General features: G+C 41.2%; 1 protein-coding gene across 1 annotated transcript in view; it reads right to left on the bottom strand.

Moving 5' to 3' along the window:
• Positions 1-19,563, bottom strand: part of ksr2 (kinase suppressor of ras 2) — an 87,604-nt gene that overhangs the window by 32,673 nt on the left and 35,368 nt on the right. The window contains exon 6 of the mRNA XM_053654053.1: positions 8,456-8,631. Coding sequence (XP_053510028.1) covers positions 8,456-8,631 — 176 coding nt within the window. The remainder of the gene's footprint in view (positions 1-8,455; positions 8,632-19,563) is intronic.

Raw genomic sequence — 19,563 nt, 5'->3', positions numbered from 1 at the left:
GCCTTTCGGTATGTAATGTATCAGAGCTGGCCTTCAGATCTTCATCTCTTAGTATATACTTTATATTCACAAAGCCTCTGTGTTTTTACCTCACATGCTTTTTAGCCTCCTGTAATAATGACAGATTTATGACAGTGATTGCTTTTCCCTGTGACTTTGCCGTTCTGCTCCACTGACCCAGGATATGTGGCAAGGACGACAAATTCGGTACATCACAAGCCTGGGTCAGAGGTCACGATTACAAGGAGCTTCCATGGTCAGCTGCTGTCACTGGATATTTTTCTTTCGGGGGGAAAAAAAAAACAAGACATGACGATGCTGATCCTAGATGCTAGAGAATGAAGCGCTTTTTCAAGAATGAAAATATATGAAAATATGGTTTTCTCAAAATCTGGTGTGTGTACCTCTCCTTCTGACAGTACAGTACACTTTAGATGTGTTTTAGAAGGAGATATGATGTAGGGCTATACTGTATGGCTTCATTTCATTTCAGTATTGTTTAAACAGTTTGATTTTACATGTTTAATGGGAAGCCACACCTCCTTTATTGAAACTGACGGACACAAAGGCTATGTCACTTTCATTTGTTACTGACAGGCACATAGGCCACGCCTCCTTTAGTGAAACTGGCAGGCACAAAAGCTATATCTTCTTTATTTTTGACAGGCACAAAGGATACCTCTTTCATTGGGAAAGACAGGCACATGGGCCACACCTCTTTCAACGGGACTGACATGCACATAGACCACACCTCTTTCAATGGGAATCACAGGCACATAGGCCACACCTCTTTCAGTGGGAATTACAGGCACATAGGCCACACCTCTTTCAGTGGGACTGACATGCACATAAGCCACACCTCTTTCAATGGGAATCATAGGCACATAGACCACACCTCTTTCAGTGGGACTGACATGCACATAGACCACACCTCTTTCATTAACACTGACACGCAAAAAGGCCACATCTCCTTCAGTGAGACTGACAGGCACAGAAGTCATGCCTCCGTTATTGGGATTGACAGGCTCATAGGCCACATCTCCTTTACTGGAACAGACAGGTTTCAAAACTGCAGAACGAAATGTATTCTCTTTTTTCCAAACAAGCCTAAACTAATCGTTTCAGACACACAGTATGTTAAGGTCTTAAAACTTGTGCAAGTCAAGAACCAACCAGACTGGGTTCCTGCTGTTAGTGAGAAGATACCCTGCTTCACTGTGTCAGAATACCCCGTGCCTCCACTGGCCCTGCTCTGATTCGTCCCTCTCTCTCACCCTCTCTCTCTCTCACCCTCTCTCTCTCTTACTCTCCCTCTCTCTCCCTCTCTCTCTCACCCTCTCCCTCCCTCTCCCTCTCTCTCCCTCTCCCTTTCTCTCCCTCTCTCTCTCTCTCCCTCTCTCTCTCCCTCGCGCTCTCTCTCTCTCTCTCAGTCTCCCTCGCGCTCTCTCTCTCTCCCTCTCCCTCGCTCTCTCTCTCTCTCTCCCTCTCCCTCGCACTCTCTCTCTCTCTCTCTCCTGCTCTCTCACCCTCTCTCTCTCTCCCTCTCATTTTTGGTCATAATGCCTAGACGGCACACGCGTTAACTCTCACACTTTGTTGTTTTTTTTTTCACCATCCTTTTTAAAATTATTTTTATCCTAGACATTTCATTTATGTACCAATAAAGGTTATTTTTGAGTTTTGAGACTTTGCGTCTGACTCCGTTGAGCCAGCCGTAACACACTGTTGTTGCTGTGATGCAGCCTGTCAGAGCCCAAACATTCAGAAAACTAATCAAAACGAATAGCCTGGACATGAAATCTGCTAGTCCTGGGTACCCAAGCTACTCCCTTTAGCTAGTGCTAGTGTAACCTGAACTGGTTCTCGGGTCTACTTTGGGACTCGTTCGGGAAAACGTGAGTTTTTGTAGCATGCGAGTCAAGTGGGATTTTCCGGGACTCTTCAGTGGGTTTGCGGTATGTCATGAAGCAGAGCGGCTGAGAAGCAGTTCAGTGAGATAATAACACGCTGACTTGGGGAAACAGGAATCATTCAGAGAGGATAAAGCCAGCAGGACTATTCCTGACCGGACATGAGTCCTTATGGGATTTCCTTATGAATGTAACCGCCTGCGGTTCATCTATTCATTAGCGAATACGCTCATCGCCTCTGTGCGTAATGATTTTCATACCACAGCCCCTTTCCTTTTCTAATATCTGGTTTCCTCACTGCTGGACAGTAATACATCGGGGGAAAAAAGTGTTTATAGGAAGAAAGAGAGAGAGAGAGATGGTACATGCATTTATTCATGATGGGGGAAAAAGTCTTAAGATTCAGGGATTTCATGGATCATCAGATGCTCACAGTTGCGGTTCCTCTGAGATCGCTCAAATGGGAGAAGGGTGAGTGTCATGTCGACGTAGGCCATTTCATTTCCCAGAAGGCAACACCAACTACAAACATAGCCGAAGACAACTACACTTACCCCCCCACACACACACACGAACACGTTCACCTTCCCCGGAGTTGTAATTAGAGACACCTGTTCTCAATCACAAACACACTCTCAAACTCCTTTTACATTGTGTTTGTTTATTCTGGTTCTGATTTTGTTTATATCCTCGACTTTGTATATCCGCCTTCCCTGTTTTGGACAGTTCGCCTGATCGATCGAGCTGATTTCGTTTGCTGGTTACTTTGGATTGTACTTTGGATTTTCTCCTAAACCACCGTACCTGCACTTGCTTCCGTCTGCGCCTCCATTACGTGACAGCGAGAGGCAGAATCCTACTCTTACACACAGCACTATAACGCACATCCTTCACTCGCTTGTTTCTATGACAACCCTGTAGGTGCCGTGTTCCCGGAAAAGTTAAGAGGAGAATAAAATTTGAATTATGTCAGTATGTCGTGACTTTAAGTTACTTATTCCACCCTGCATCGTTCTTTATAAAGGAATTACACCTTCTTCTTTTTTTTCTTTTTCTTTTTTTTTTTTACATCCATCAGACCCAAAAACAGCATCGAAGTCAATCCTGAAAGAAAGAAAGACGTCGAGGAGGCGTCGAACATGTTATCTATTACTAATACGTTCTTTCTCTTTTTCAAGGACTCATTCAATTTGAATAAAATTTTACAGAAAAGCAAGAATTTTTGCCTTTTAAATCACCCATGCTAACGAATCATGCATAATTTAACCACGGACACAAACTAACATGGTAAAAAGGTCCTATTTTTATTTATTTATTTATTTATTTTCAAGTTGTCTTTCATAAAAGGAATATTAATCTAGATTCCGTCTGGAAGGAGCCACGTTACGACAGGACAAAAAACTTTCAAAGTCAGGATAATTATAACTGCCAGAACACATCTTTACGCAGTGATTGCTGGAGAGAGGCAATAAATAATGAATACACCCTGGTTAATATTGCAGTGTTTGTGCTCTGAATAGGACAAACACAATGCTTCGTTTGTGTATATAAACTGTTTTGTTTTTTTTTTTCACTTATATTCTGCATTCAGTGTAAAAGATAAAGACAAAAGCTTCATTTAGGGTTGAAAACACGCTGTTTTTCCTAATACCTGAGCACACGCTTTATTCTCTAATGCTTTTAATGCTGTTAAATTCCGTGTAGTAAGTTAAACGTATCAGAGCCGGCCAGAGTTTACAGCAAATCCTGTAACTGAAGGATGAATGAGGGTTTGGTGTTTGGTTCGAGTGAGGCGACAAAGCACAGTTTAAGCCTTTAAAAGAACCGTTTTATGCTGTAGATATGAGCGTAAAACAGCGCCTCCTTCTCATATGTTGGCTTCAGACAACACGAGCGGTGACTTCTGACTGGATTACCAAGTTAACAGCTGCTTTTACGTGCGAACTAAAAACAATGCGTTGTTCTGTACCGCAGCAGAGGCTTTAAAACGACTGCGTACGTACACGATATACAAGAAAATCATAGTTAGATAGACTTTAGACAGGGCTTTCTGTTAAGTTCACTGAAGTTGAAAAGATTTTTTTTTTTTTTTTAGAGGAAAAGGGACTACACTGTACCTCGTCACACAGCGCTCAAAGGTAAAAATTTTTATAATTTACTATTACTCCAAACACACCTTGTTTTTTTTTCTCAGAAGGGACTCTATCCAACCCGTTTGGTTTCTGCTTATCAAAGCAATTTGCTCTTGGTGGATTCCGTTAAATCACAGGTGTCAAACTCGAGGCCTGGGGGCCAAACCGCTGCCTTGTTTTGTTCAGCTCACACAAACTTGCAAAAAAAAAAAAATGAGGTTGTTTTTAAAGTTCCACTTGCCCCGAGCGGCCGGTACGCTTTGTGAAGTGTGAAAGTTGTTTCCGAGCTCGGGATCAATCAAGAGATTTCATGGGAACGGTAGTCTGGAGTTTGCTTCAAACCGAACTGTAGTGCAGTCCACGTCAAACGTGGAAGCGATTCACTCCGTCTCAGTAATGTGATTCGTTTGATTCGTGATTCATTTGTCACGTTACTATATATTTCGTCCCTACTGACATGACAGTCTCCTCTGAAAGTATTGGAACGGCATGTTGTTTTTCGCTATACGTTGGGTTTGAGATCAAAAGATGAACATGAGGCGACAGATCCGAATTTTAGCTTTCGAATCCTGATATTTACACCCAGATTTATGATTCAGATTCATTTGGAGCTGAAGAAAAGCTAAACGATGGAGTTGAAGCCAGAAAAATCCATTTCCACAATGAAAAAAAAAAACACAAAAACGTTAGGCACATTTCATGTACGTGCGATTATATTACGTTAGGGACGTCTTAGAATTTATCAACCTAGAAAAATACGCCAAATCTATGCTTGACAGGCGTGAGTTTTCACTATTCCTTATGACAAATGAATCATCGCCGAATCAAACGTTGACCTACGATCCAGCAGCCCATGTGGCGTCTATGTATGTCTATGAACACAACAGCTATGAGTCACAGTGGAGTGACGTCAACTCCCCTCTTCGATTGATTGGCTAGAGGAGGAGCTGTAGCGGACCAATGGTGACGCTAAAGCCCGCCCTGATTTACATGAAACTCACATGAAATTTGGAAAACCAAGCGGAGAACGTGGAAACAAGTGCGGAAAAACCCCCAGAGTAATATAACCGAGGAAAACATGATTTTGTGTGCGATTCAGAAAACTTTGAATGCACGTTTCACTTTTGCGTGATACAATTGTAAATACGTTTTTACATTTTTGATTCACGCTTTATTATTTTTCGCCCCGTGACCACGTTGTTTGCTACTCCGACAAACTAATCATTGTAATCGTTAGCAACTTTCTTGCGGTATGAGACGAATATAACACTTTCCGTAGAACCGAATTTAAAATTCGACTCTAGACTTGGTGTCAGCCTTCAGACGGCTTGCTGTGAGCATCAGTACGGCGTTGACTGACTAATCTGATATCGTCTGAGAGTTGACGCGAGGCCTAATGACACTCCAAAGGCCTGTTTAATACCACAGCATCCCAACCCAAAGCTCCAGGGAGAGACTCTGAGCTCGCCTAATGCCATTACGGATGCTGCTCCATCCCAATGAAATTACTCATCCGCCTCGGAGCCACTCGCTTATCAGAAATTCATCTCAATCACTGCCTTTTGGTAAAAGAGCTCGGGAAAACGCTCTGGTGGAATTCGTCTCGTTTCCGGAAGTCATTAATGTCATTACCAGACTTGATGGATAATAGACTAACGTCAGAACATGTGTACTACCCCCTAACCCCCCAAAGGAACAATGCATAATTGGTGCAGAGAGAAGTTCAGGAAAGCACAAAGCAACCTCATCAGACACGCCTATAACTCATTACACGCTTGGTTAAGTCTGATTAGGCTGAAAAGACGTCTACAGAACTGGAAACACTTCTGGCTACAAAAGTTTAAGAAACTCTCAAACCAGATAGATTTAGTGTTTTGAAGTACCGTATTTCTGCTCCTCTGGCAGGTTCAGTGATGCAGTGTACGTTATCATTTTTGCATTGGCTTAATATTATTGTACCGGTGCCAGAACTGGCGGCAGCCCAGTTTAGTGATTTTCCTGATCACAGACACATGAGTCAAATCACCATTTAATTACCAGATTTAACAAATGGTAAATGGTAAATGGCGCACTTACATAGCGCTTTTATCCAAAGCGCTTTACACTGTGTCTCATTCACCCATTCACACACATACTCACACACCAATGGTAGCAGAGCTGCCATGCGAGGTGCTAACTCGCCATCGGGAGCAACTTGGGGTTCAGTGTCTTGCCCAAGGACACTTCGGTATGTGGAGTCACGTGGACCGGGAATCGAATTAATCCCATGCTGCAATTATTCCTGTCTTCTGGGTTGAGGAGAATCGGACATTTAAACCCATCCATCTATTCATCCATCCGTTTTCTGTACCACTTATCCTACACAAGGTCACGGGGAGGCAGGAGTGTATCTCAGGGAACTCGGAGCAGGAGGCGATGGATCACCCTGGATGGTTCACACACGTTCACACACTACGGACAATTTCGGAAACGCCAATCAGACTACAACGCATGTCTTTTGGACTGGGGGAGGAAACCGGAGCACCCGAAGGAAACCCTCGAAGCACTGGGAAACTTGCATACAAACTCTACGCGCACGGGGTGGAGGCGGGATTCGAACCCCTAACACTGGAGGTGCGAGGCAAACGTTCTAACAACTAAACCAGGACTTTAAACTTTAAACCAGATTGTGGAAATTAGAATGGAATGTCCATGCAAAAAGATCTGACAAAATATTTGGAAAGAGCATTGTTCAAAATTTTTGTCAGGAGGATATTTGCTCCAGAGTCTCAGGTTTCACTTTTTCGCTAATAGTTGCTATGGCGATGTGAATAACACTGATGTGAATTAGTTGACAGCCGTCTGAGTAAAAACAGCTGGTCAGTCTTGAGATCTTGATCTTCAACTGTTATCGACACGTCACGATCACATCACAAAGTAGCGTGTCACTCTTTCCTCTGTTGTGTCGCAGTTCCCATGACAACAAACACCCTGTGCTTGTCTCTCCACCCCTTTCCTGTCACTCTTGTCTGTTTACACCCTGTCGGGTCGATATCTCCTTGCGAAGTCTTACCAAGCAATGAATTACTTTTAGTCCGAGCCTCGTTCCAGAGTTCTATGTTTGTAGTACTTCCTGTTATTGACTCTCAATTCCATCGGTTCTGTTTTACAGATTGCTCTATGTTAGGCACGCATGCCTGCTTTCTGACCTTTGCTACGGATTATGTTTCTTTGCTCTGCCACAATAAAAGCACTACTAAGTTTACCCACTTGTGTCCTGCCGCACTTTTTACATCTCCTAGACACTAGCTCCAACAAGACACCAGACCACACTGCCTCTGTTCTATCATCTGAACTGAAATACCACCGAGTAAGAGAAGTCCTTGAGTTAAAGTGCTGGAATACGTCTGAAAATGGTACTAGCTGTGGCGGCAAAATTTCTGATAACTTGATGACTTTTACAACAACAACAAAAAGTCACATTAAAGTCATATAGCAGTGTTTTTTTGCGTCACCATATTTGTTGAAAATCAATGGGTATCAGATATAATTTGTGTGTGTGTGTGTGTGTGTGTGTGTGTTTGTGCCTCACAGACTTGCAATGACGCTGATCAAACACATCTGGCCACACGCACCGAAACTTCAGCTATTTGGATTCAGATGATCTACTCAAGGGCCAAAGATACACCGAGACGCAATCAGTCAAATCTCTGCAAGCGGGAATCCATCTGCAGGACAGCATGAGTCCAGCAGTCCACTCACACCCCCTCCCCGCCCCCTTCCTGCTGAAACCCCCCCACCCCCCACCCGCCTCATTATTACTCCGACAGCTCGTCCCGAGGGGGCCGTTCGCGCCGCGGCATCGCCTCGAACGATATGCGCTTACACGCTGAAGCTAGGCATTATGGGTCACAAGACGTGACTTGTCATTTGGAATCCTACATGAGAACCTTGTGCCATGACTTAAATAAGAAGTATTGGTAGGACTTCCTGTCAAATAAGAGGTAAATGGTAGGACTTCCAGTCCAAAATCTATTTATAACATGCTATTTAGCATATATTATACCTTAAATGTTCTTATGACATGTATGACATGTACATATCACTGACCTTATGAAGTCATTCTGTACTATCTATTCAAGTTGGCATGTAACCATAACTATTTAAAAACACTTACAGGCTTATATGGCGTACTATACGGTATGACTGATACAATACGCGGTTATAAATGTATTGTTAATGGGCCAAAAATGTAAGCACTGACTAGAACATGAGGGATAACATGGTATATTCTTCATCATATCTACTGACTTTCACCATTTCTTTTACCTCAGCAGGTTCCTTCTTCTAACCAAACACGTTTTCTTGTTTTCTGAGATTCAGCATGCTACACAGATGTGGGTGGTGTGTAATGGCCGAGTTGCCGGTACATACTGGCGGAGGGCGTCTCTGCATGCACGGGTGGCGTAGAGGGCACAAGGCTTGGGAAGAAAAACGAGCGGAGCGAGTGGTCCGAGTGGAGAGGAGATCGCTGAGTCGGCAGGTTCTCACAGCTCCCTGCTACGCTGCTGTGGATCTTCAGGTTCAGAGGCTTGGCCTTCTTCTTGGCTCTGTGTTGAAAGAGAAACAGAAGAACGAGTAAACGGATAAATCAATAACGGATGGATCGTTGTGTAGAGAAGATATCAACTCTAACTTTTAGCTGGCGAACACATGACTGGACTAGTTGTGAGATTTTAAAGCTTGACGAGAACTGTACTAGTGACACGATCATATCTGGTTTTATTTAACACACGTATTTTTGTTCATTTGGAGACTTTTGTGGACACCGAACATCATCGCTTCTCCTACTTTCCATTCATGAGAAGTTTCCCGGGGTAGTCAGCACAAAAGTTCACTAAAGGTTCAAAAAGTATTGTTGATATTTTGACGTTTTCTGTAAGGAGGCTCGTATGCAAGGTTTGTGGAAGGAGTCTCCAGTATCGGTGCTTTGTAAGAGTCCACGTTAAAGCTGTAACATTTTTTAGGACGGAGGAGTTATCTGGTTTCTTCGACAGATGGCACGTTTGTCTTACTAACGTCAAGAGAGAGTAATAAAGAGAGACGTAACCTGGACGTTCCACAACATTAAACATAAATACCGTAGAAATACGCGTATTTGAATCAGACTCGAGCGCCTGAACGTTGCACTTGCCCTACCTTCAGCATGTCCTCGCACATCTTCAACCTCAACAGCTTCCTCTTTAGAAAGTCTGCTTAAATAACACACCTGGTGACTAGAGAAGGTCATTCTGCGCCAAAGTATCACATGGCCTGAGCACAAGTGCACCATATAGACAAATTGGACTTTTCACACCTCATGTGACACTCTAACCAGCCGTTCTGAAGTGTGGGTCAAGAGCCATTCATACACTAGGGCAGATGTAGCCTGGCGCGCACACACGGACACACGGACACACACACAAATACACGCATCACCCTGTTAATAAGCTGTGTAGCTCACAGCCTCTCAGCAAGAAGCTCATTTAGATGCGATTGTGTGTTGATGCCTCAGGGATCCTATTCAGCCAAGCGAGTCCCACGATCAGCCATTTTAAGCGTCCCGAACGTATAGGGGAAAGAGAAACGAGCTACAGGTTCTCCGCATTTCCCCGCAATGTCTTTATCAGCGATTTCGATAAAGCAATGCCACATTCTGCAATTCAAATCCAATTAGATCCATTCATCTTCCTGAGAATAAACAGACCGCGAGGACTCAAGGCACACCCCTGCTGATCTCCTACTTATGCGCTTTCCTTTCTTTTCTTTTCTTTTCTTTCGCTCGGTCTCCGTCAAACGCTCACCCACACGCTCGCGTTAAAGGAAGAACGGACGAGCGTTCCGTTTGGTAACGTGGTATATAACGTTGTTGTATTCGATTATACGCTCTCGTTTTATCGTCGATATATCGTCAGCACTGAGACTCGGCACTCGGCGGTACTCTTTACACGCACGTTTACAAGAACCAGGAAGTAGACCGAATAAAACAGGACTCGGAAAATAAGGTTTAGACATCTTTGGACTGCTAATCATCCGGGGCTGAGCCAAGATTCTTCTCCGTTTAATAAATAAATAAATAAATAAATAAATAAATAAATAGGTTTAAAGACGTACTTGTAAATAAACTGTTTCCGTGCATTTTACTAATTGTTTAAAAAAAAAAAAAAAAAACGTGAACGTTGGATAAAAAGCCGGATTGATCATGAACCTCGGGTGTTCCGGGTCCTCCCGTGAACCACAGCTGGAACCACAGCTGGATCTATAAAGCTGCACAAACACCTCCTGATGCACCTCTTAAGTGTGAGTAATGCACAGGTTTAAGTGAATACTTCATTTAGTTTTAAACAGGAACGTCGGTGGTACCCCAGCAACCTATCAAACACCTTCTGTTCTCGCCGAAGGTACATGTTGTTTACGTCTCGGATGTTTTGTTCCTTTTTTTTTTTTTTTTTGCGATAGCGCGTACGTGACGGAGAGAGAGAGGCTTCTGTCACTGGGGAGGATGATAAACATTTCTCTTGGTGCGCCGAATACATTAGAGCGTAACACGGCGCATACTGACAGCAGATAAAGCAGAGGGTAAAGGGGCGTGTGTGTGTGTGTGTGTGTGTGTGTGTGTGTGTGTGTGTGCGGTACTGAAGCTTTTAGAAAACACATTGTGCCTTGAAAGACATGCTGTCAATGTAAAACTTGTTTATTTCTCATTCTTTCCTTCTCTTTTTCTTTCTCTTACTTCCTGCCCGTGTGTGTGTGTGTGTGTGTGTGTGTGTGTGCGTTTCAAGCCAAAGTGTCCATAAATCATCCTCACTGTCCATGTCAGAAATGTTGGAAGATAGCAATAACAATAAACGCCATGAATTAATCACTCTGCTATGATGGAGAGCGGAGAGATCAACAATCCCAACGCCGAGACTTCATCGAGAGCGGATTTTTAGCATTTATTTTTATTTTTTACCGAGTGAATAAATAACGCATCTTTTTTTTTTTTTTCAACGTGAAAGAAAAATCATTTAAGCATTCGATTACATGACACGCTTTTATCCGGAGCTTTTTTTTTTTTTTTTTTTTTTTTTTTTAGATGCGTCATTTTGTCCTCCACTACTTTAATTTCTTGAATTGTAAGAAAGAAATTGTACTCCATTAAAAATAAATGTTATATAATCCTTAAAATGACATCATCCTAACGCTTCTCTAAAGACGATACACACGATGAATTTGTCCATAAATACTCACTTCTTTATTCAAAGAAATATTTTATTCAAACATTCATCAAATAAAACATTTCCTTAAAATATTACGTCAGTAAGTAAAACGTTTTTATGTTAAAAAAAGAAAGAAAGAAAGAAAGAAAGAAAGAAATATATACCCATATTACTGTGGTGCACGTAAGGCTTACTTTAAAAGCTCCCTTTGCTTTGCTTTTTTTTTCCTTGAACAGCTTTCGAGTGACGATAAAATAAAACGTCGGTGATTTGTAAAGATTTCTAAAGCGTCCATGTCGGAAATGTTTGAAAGGCTTTTGCGGATTAAAATCTTCTTCTCTCCAGCATTTAAAAATTATTATTTATTTTTATTTATTTAAATATAACAAAGGTCTGTATGAAAAGATATTAAAGACCTATGTTAAGTGATGAAAATGGGATTCTTAGACATTCAAATCTTTATTTTCTTTTGTCTTTAAATGTTTATTTATTATTGTTTTATTTATTGAATTGAACGTGTTTTGCCAATTTCGAAAGGCTACAGCAGAGCACACACACACACACACACACACATAAAACCGGGTCAAAGAGTTCGTGTGTTTCGGTGAGCCTTTAGAAGACGCCTCGAGTGTTAAAGAGTGTTGGAGAAGAGGTTTCTCGTGACTGAACCTCGGTTATTTAATCGTAATTGAAGTAATTATTTAAAGATTTAATTAGACTGAATTATTTCTGTCTCTGTGTTTATTTTTCCAGATGCTCAGAATGGACCTATTTGTCCATAAATCATCCCCAGAGAACAGCGTTAGGAACGCTGTCAAATATAACAGCAGCGACGACAGAGCTGCCAAAAATATACAAGCCTGAGATTTTTACTGCGAAATAATAAAGACGTGTCTCTGCTCATGACTACATGAAATCGTGTCAAAACAAGCGGGGATGACATCACTCATCAGGTTTCTGTCAGGAGAAAATGAGCTTTCTTTTTCTGCTGAAACGAATTTTGGGAAAATCTTTGCTTTTCCTTCACAAGAAACAAGTTTTAAGAATTCAATCAATACAGTCAAATTTGACAATTTTATTTTCATTTGACATATTTTACATTTTACAACCGGCAGACTCGGCTTCTCAACAGCTTCTGCTTCTCACTGAATAACTTTCTTCTTCATGCTTTTCTGAGTTTGTTTGTTTGTTTGTTTGTTTGTTTGTTTGAGTTGGAAAGCAAACCTGAGTGTACCAGAAAGCAGGTTTACTCTGTGGGCGAGTTCATTTTTTAACTTTATTGACCTTTTCATTTTGTTTAATTTGTTAAAGCTATTATTCTTAGTAGTAGCAGTATATAATTTACCCAAAACCACTTTAGTATTATTTGTAATATTTTTATTTATATTGTTTTTATATTGTTTTCATCCTCTTCTTCTTCTTATAATTATTATTATATAATTTACACAAATTTTTATTTAGTTAGTTTTACTATTAATACTATTATTATTATTAGTAGTAGTAGTAGTATATAATTTAACCAAACAACTTTATTATTATTATTTTTATTTATATTGTTTTCATCATCTTCTTCTTATAATTACTGTTATATAATTTACTCAAATTCATATTAATTTTTAATAATATATTAATAAAATTATATTATTCTAATATTATTTTTTAAAAATATATTAATAAGTAATAAATATTAATATTAATATAATTATATTATTGATACAAGTACTATTATTATTACTGTAATTATTATTATTAGTTGCAGTAGTAGTAGTATATCATTTACCCAAACTAATTATTATATAATTAAAACAAATAAAAAAAGTCTTTTTATTCTTATAGTTTTATTTCTGTTGTGTGTTTTACTGTTTTTTATTATTATTATTATTATTTTTATTATTATATAATTTGAACTCCTTTTTATCAAAAGACTAAAACAAAAGAAAGAGTTACACTGCTTGTGTAATGTATTATTGTTTGTGTTACAGAATTATTAACGTTACTGTAAAACTAGCCGCTAAAAGAAGTTCACCTGAAGCAGCAAAGGAATCTTCTCTAGCTCGTCTGGATCTTTTTTTTATTCATTTTTTTCAATCATTTTCCATGCCGGGTTTGGTTTTAGGTTAAGACGACCTGTTACAGATGTCCCAGCGACATGGGGCTGAAAAAAAAATCACAAAATCTTAGGGGACGTGTCACTCTGAGTCATCACCTGACACGACTGTCAGCAATAAAGTGCGTGAATCTACAGTCTGGGCTAAAAGCAAATCAGCCCCCGCCTCTACTTTTTACCATTTGGGGTATTTTTCTTACAAACATTTCACTCTATTTAAGAATATAGTACAGTGCGCCATCCCTGTCAACAAACGTTACAGTATGGATGTTGTGAATATTACGTACGGTAAGTAAGTAGGTCATTTTTGTCTCAGCTCAGAATTCTAGATCACTGGATTAGCATTTGGTGTGGTCTTAAAAAACAGCACCGACAGTACTGTAGCTAACAGCTCAGATGTCACAGTGAGCTTTCACGCCAAACATCCCATTAAGTCACAAACAGATCGCAGGCACACACACACACACGAGGTAAAAGCTCTCCAGATACTCGTTGTGCTTGCACAGGCGATTGTGTCCGGTCTCTCCTCGCGGCTTCTGTCAGCCTCGGCCGTAATAAATCAGTTACACACAGCCGGCCCTGTCACTTTTAAACACTCATATAAATTCATCATCACGCTGCCAATCTGAGAGGCGCGGCTTACTGAGAGGAGAGCCGGGGGCCGAGGACCACTCATCATAGTGGACAGAGAGGGGAGAAGGGACTTGCACTGGGCTAGAGAGAGAGAAAGAGGGACATAGAGAGAGAGTGTATGTGTGTGTGTGTGTGTGCACTGACATTCCTTTAATCTGGCCAGTCATTAATGGAGGGAGAAGAAGGTCTGATTAACACACACACACACACACACACACACTAAATGTCCCTAAACGCAGACTCCCAGAGAAATATCAGCATTCACACACACCACATACTATTATACCAATGTTTGTGCTGTGCATTTACAGGAAAATAATCAACGCCCGGCGTGAATTGGACTTCCTGATACAACCCCAAAGTGGATTCTTTTTTAGGAATTAAAGAGCAACACGTCATACTTTTTACTTCTTATCCATTTATAGTTACATTTCCATTTACAGTTACATTTAACTTCACCATCTCTATGATTTAAAAAAAAAAAAAAAAAATCTTTATTTTTGTTTGGATTGGATGTTCAGATTTTCACATTAAAAAAAAAACAACAACTTTCATTTATGAGAAATTATTATCTCATGGAATTATTTATAAAATGCTATTAACCTGTAAGTCTTTATTTCTTTCTTTATTTTTTAAAAGTCGAATCTGTTCAGAATGCGAGGAAAACCCTGATGTGAAAACCAACAGAAAACCAACAGGATCCCAGGAAACTGTTACATTTATCAAACTGAGAGAGCTCAAACTATAAACACACACACACACACACACACACACACACAACCTGCATGAAACTGACACTTTGTAGTCAGTGTTTTTAACGTTTTTTTTACGCATTTGTTCTGTAAAAATCACTAGTTTGGGTGAAAATGAAATTTTATTCATCGCTTTTGCGCCATTTTATTTTCTCAACCTATAGAAAGGACGCATAAACCAACCAGAGTGTTGGGAATTGGTGGAACTCTTACTGGCATCCAAGTTTCATTTCTCTACAAATCTGCAAACGGACAATTTGGAAACGCCAATCAGCCTACAACGCATGTCTTTGGACTGGGAGAGGAAACCGGAGCAACCGGAGGAAATGCACACGCACACAGAGTGAAAGTGGGATACGAACCCTCATCCCCAACCCTAACCCCAACCCTAACCCCAACACTACCCCTAACCCTAACCCCAACTCTAACCCTAACCCCAACCCTAACCCCAACACTAACCCTAACCCCAACCCTAACAGTAACCCCAACCCTAACCCCAACCCTAACCCCAACACTACCCCTAACCCTAACCCCAACTCTAACCCTAACCCCAACCCTAACCCCAACACCACCCCTAACCCCAACTCTAACCCTAACCCCAACCCTAACAGTAACCCCAACCCTAACCCCAACCCTAACCCCAACACTACCCCTAACCCCAACCCTAACCCCAACACTACCCCAACCCTAACCCCAACCTTAACAGTAACCCCAACCCTATCCCCAACCCTAACCCCAACACTACCCCTAACCCCAACCCTAACAGTAACCCCAACCCTAACCCCAACCCTAACCCCAACACTACCCCTAACCCCAACCCTAAACCCAATCCCAACCCTGACTCCAACCCTAATCCCATCCCTAACCCCATCCCTAAACCCAACCCTAACCCCATCCCTAACCCCAACCCTAACCCTAAACCCAACCCCAACAAACTCTTAGTACTACTACTACAGTATTGACAAGCAAAGCACATTTCTCCATTCTTTCAGATCTATGACGCAAATGAAAGGAATGTTTTACAAAAGAAAATATCAAAATCAATTATTACAAAGACATCTAACACGTCATCTTCAAATGGTGCCTAAGATTTATACGTAATGAAAATTTTATGTGGACTTTTTGTTTTTTTTTAGCTAAAACAAGTCCCTGCATTACCCATAATGCCGTTCGACTAGCTCCTGATGCTAGTGCTGCAGTGCGATTTACCTCTTGCGTCATCTCTACCTACAGAGACCGAAGCAATGGCACTTTAGTCCTTTCATTTCGACCAGATCTTTCGCATCCTGATCTCATCTGCACGCTCCGCGCAAACAGATAAGCTTCCAAAGCTTCCGTCGTCATCACACGTCCCCTCATACTGTAGACTGCTAACTAGCCGAGCCAAGACTCATCCCGAATGTGTCGTATCGCTACTTCTGTGTTGGATTTCTCCAACATTAATATGACGTTCAATTTCACACCTCGACGTCGCAAATATTTTAATAGGAATATTCAGTGCGTTTCAGGATGGAGTTTAACTTTAAGTCCAACTAAACGTGTCTGTATTTTATCCAAGGAATGGTGCATTCGAGTCAAGGTCAAAACTTTCCAACCTTCAACTTGGAAAAACAACCCAGAGTTCAGCAAGTGACGTCCAACCATCATGACGGCTCGCTGCATCGACGGTAAATAAAGTAGCACGTCTTACCTTTACAATGAGTTATGCTGTACAGTATATACAAGTACTTTAGGTTGACCGTACGTCCTCTTTTTCCCGGACGTGTGCTCTTTTTCAAATCCCCGTCGGGATTTCTACATTTGAAAATGTCCGAGCTTCGGCTTTAGTTTCATTATGATGTGCTTATGGTCTAATACGGCATCATGTGCGCGCATGTCTACATTGCTTTAACCTGTCTCTGTAATTCCCGCCTTCTCGCACACCAATTGGTCGATTATAAAAGGCTTGCAGCAACTATTTTTATTGTAACTATTGTTATTGTAACAGCTGCTTGACAATCGCAGCAAATGACAGCTGTCCTGAGCTGAAACAACGCCCACGTCCATATAAGGTCATTTCTAAATTCTATTCACTGCTTCGTATTACACGCCCATTCTAATGTAGAAATGATGGCAGAAGGTTCACTCATGGCATCTGATATTTTATTTTATTCCATGGACGTTCAAAAGAATGTAGGGAAAAATGTAAAACATGGGCAGAATGAAAGCTGTTTTATTTACATATATATATATATATATATATATGTATATATTCATTCGTATATATATGAATATGTTCATATATATTCATAGTAATACTGATAATGTTTTGAATACTATTAAGAACTTGAGGAAGAGTATAAGTATGTCCCATAATGTCCATTTATGTCAAGTAAATGTAACGACGTAAACATAGCACGTTGCTACCCACCTCTGTAAAAAATAAATAAATAAATAAAATGATCAGATTGTAAAAGATTTCACAATGTGGAAGTTTATGAAGTGTTTTGTAGCAGCCTCGCTAGACTGAAATACAAATCAAACGTCCAGTCCTATCGGAACGCATCATCTCCATCTCAATCTTTTAAAAGCCCGAATAACCGGAAATTCAAAACACCTTTTAAACGACTGCACTTCCACTGAAATAATATTCAAACGTTCTTCCCACTATTATTCTTCCGAGTAATAAAAGCGCACGAGCGGTAATCTCATATTGCGGCGTTCTCATATCTGTTGGTTCACACAACTCTGCGTTCGCTCTTATTGCCGCGCTAACTTCCAGCACAAACTCATTAAAAGTCGACTCGAAACCGAGGCCATGATCGAACACCTCCTCAAAAGTAATCTGGCACTCAGTCACAACACAGGCACCAATTATCTCCTCATTTCCTGCGAGGCGACGCAGATCCGAACCCAGACTCAGGGGGACTGATCGCACTCCTGAGACGCCAAAGCGGGGGGGGGGGGGAGGGGGGAGTTTGGCTAATGAACTCAAATCACGCAGTTCCTGCACGTCTCGTGACTGGAAATCGATGGAAGGTTTATCGTGAAAATTTCACGCGGAACCAATGAGATTAATAACTTCCAGGATTAATAACTGAAATTTCGTTAAACTATACTTTTACACGGCGAGATAATTAAAACGAAGAATTGTAGAAAAATTCGAATGTGAGTTTGCATTTACGTTCTCTTATATCTTATATCGTACTGTGGTTTTTTCTGAATACGGACGCGGGCGATCGAGCATGGACGAGCGCGTCATTTCGTTTCTCAACGTTTTTGTCCGAATACCATACGTTAACTGTCATGTGGTACGAAAAAAATAGCTACTTTTACGCTACGGGTGCAGCCAAATACATGAGTACATTTACATGTTAATATATTCTAAATGAATACAAATCCAGATGTGAATAGGAAGCCCAGTGGATGAGAGGTATACTCCTCCTGGCCTTCATCGTCCACGCGTGATGCATGTCCGCTGGCCGTGAATGAGTTCTGTGCTGTTTGGTATCATTTGTATGAGCGGTCTCAGGGCTGCTCGAGCCTCTGTGCCACAATGTGCATGTGCTCTGTTTGTGCAAATAAGATTTCAGCTTAACATTTCCTTTTTAAAGCTGTCACTTTCCCACAGAGCAGCCACTCCATACAGCCCACACAGAGTAGGCACTGTGCACAGGGCTCTACATCTCTGTTTGGGTCTCCAACGTTTCGTTTTTAAAAAAAAAAAATGGTACAGTATCTGGTACGCTCACTGTGCATGTTTTCATCATTCTTCCTAATGACTTAATGAAAACCTTACTGGAAAATCATACAAGTGCTATAATTCATTTGTTGTTGTATATCAGGTTAATGGGAAAAAGAAAAAGAAAACACTTTCCGGTTTAGGCCATGCCCACTTCCGGTTTAACTCCAGATACATTGGATGGATATTTAGAGCACTAACCAGGTACTGTAAAACGTGGGGAGGTGAAGTGGCAGGACGCAAGCAGGCAGCGAAAAACGAAAACACAGGACTAGGAAAAAGCAGGGGAACAACCGCTCAGAACTTAGTAACACACAGAGACACGACTAGACAAACGGCGCGTTCAGGTCATGTGGGAAAGATCGTGTTTACCAGTTGAGCGCCGCAACAAAGTCGTAATTACGAGTGGGAAATTCAGGGTTTTCTTTAAGCTCAGAGTTTGGGGGAGGGGATTTGGGAGCTGGTGGAGGGGGCGTGCCAGTAAGAAAACATGGTGGACTCAATGGATGCAACGTCTTTAGCTGACGGTAAATTAGTTGAAATTGAATGTTTACTCGTCTCAGAAGCTGATTTCATTAATGTGTTTGATATATGCAGCAAGTTATTGAAATGGTTTTTGTCAGGCTTTTTAATCTCCAATAAAACAAGCGAACCGCCTGCACAAAATATGACAGCGTTGTACAATTACCATATAATATGCAACGATATCGTTTACAGAGGCTTCATAAATCGATTAAAAACATCCATCCAGCCACGTTCTATACCGCTTATCCTACAGGGTCATGCGGAACCTGGAGCCTATACCAGGGAGCATGGGGCACAAGGCCGGGTACAAGTCCGTCACAGTGCACAATCGCGCACTACGGACACTTTGGAAATGCCAATCAGCCTACCATGCTTAGTTCACTTCCTGTATTTAGGTTGAAAATCAAATAGCTTGCTCAAACAAACTGCACCAAAGAGCAAAATGCACTAGGGTTTGGTTCAAAGCTCCCTTAAAGCATGTGTAACTACTACAGATCTGTAACTACAGCAAAACTAACATGACCTGGGGGAGTGGTGGCTTGACGGTTAAGGCTCTGGGTTAC

The sequence above is a fragment of the Ictalurus furcatus genome, chromosome 22 (assembly GCF_023375685.1).
Source record: "Ictalurus furcatus strain D&B chromosome 22, Billie_1.0, whole genome shotgun sequence".
NCBI classification, from domain to species: Eukaryota; Metazoa; Chordata; class Actinopteri; order Siluriformes; family Ictaluridae; genus Ictalurus; species Ictalurus furcatus.
The sequence above is the reverse complement of the archived record's forward strand: the minus strand, read 5'-3'. Positions and strand labels throughout refer to the sequence as shown.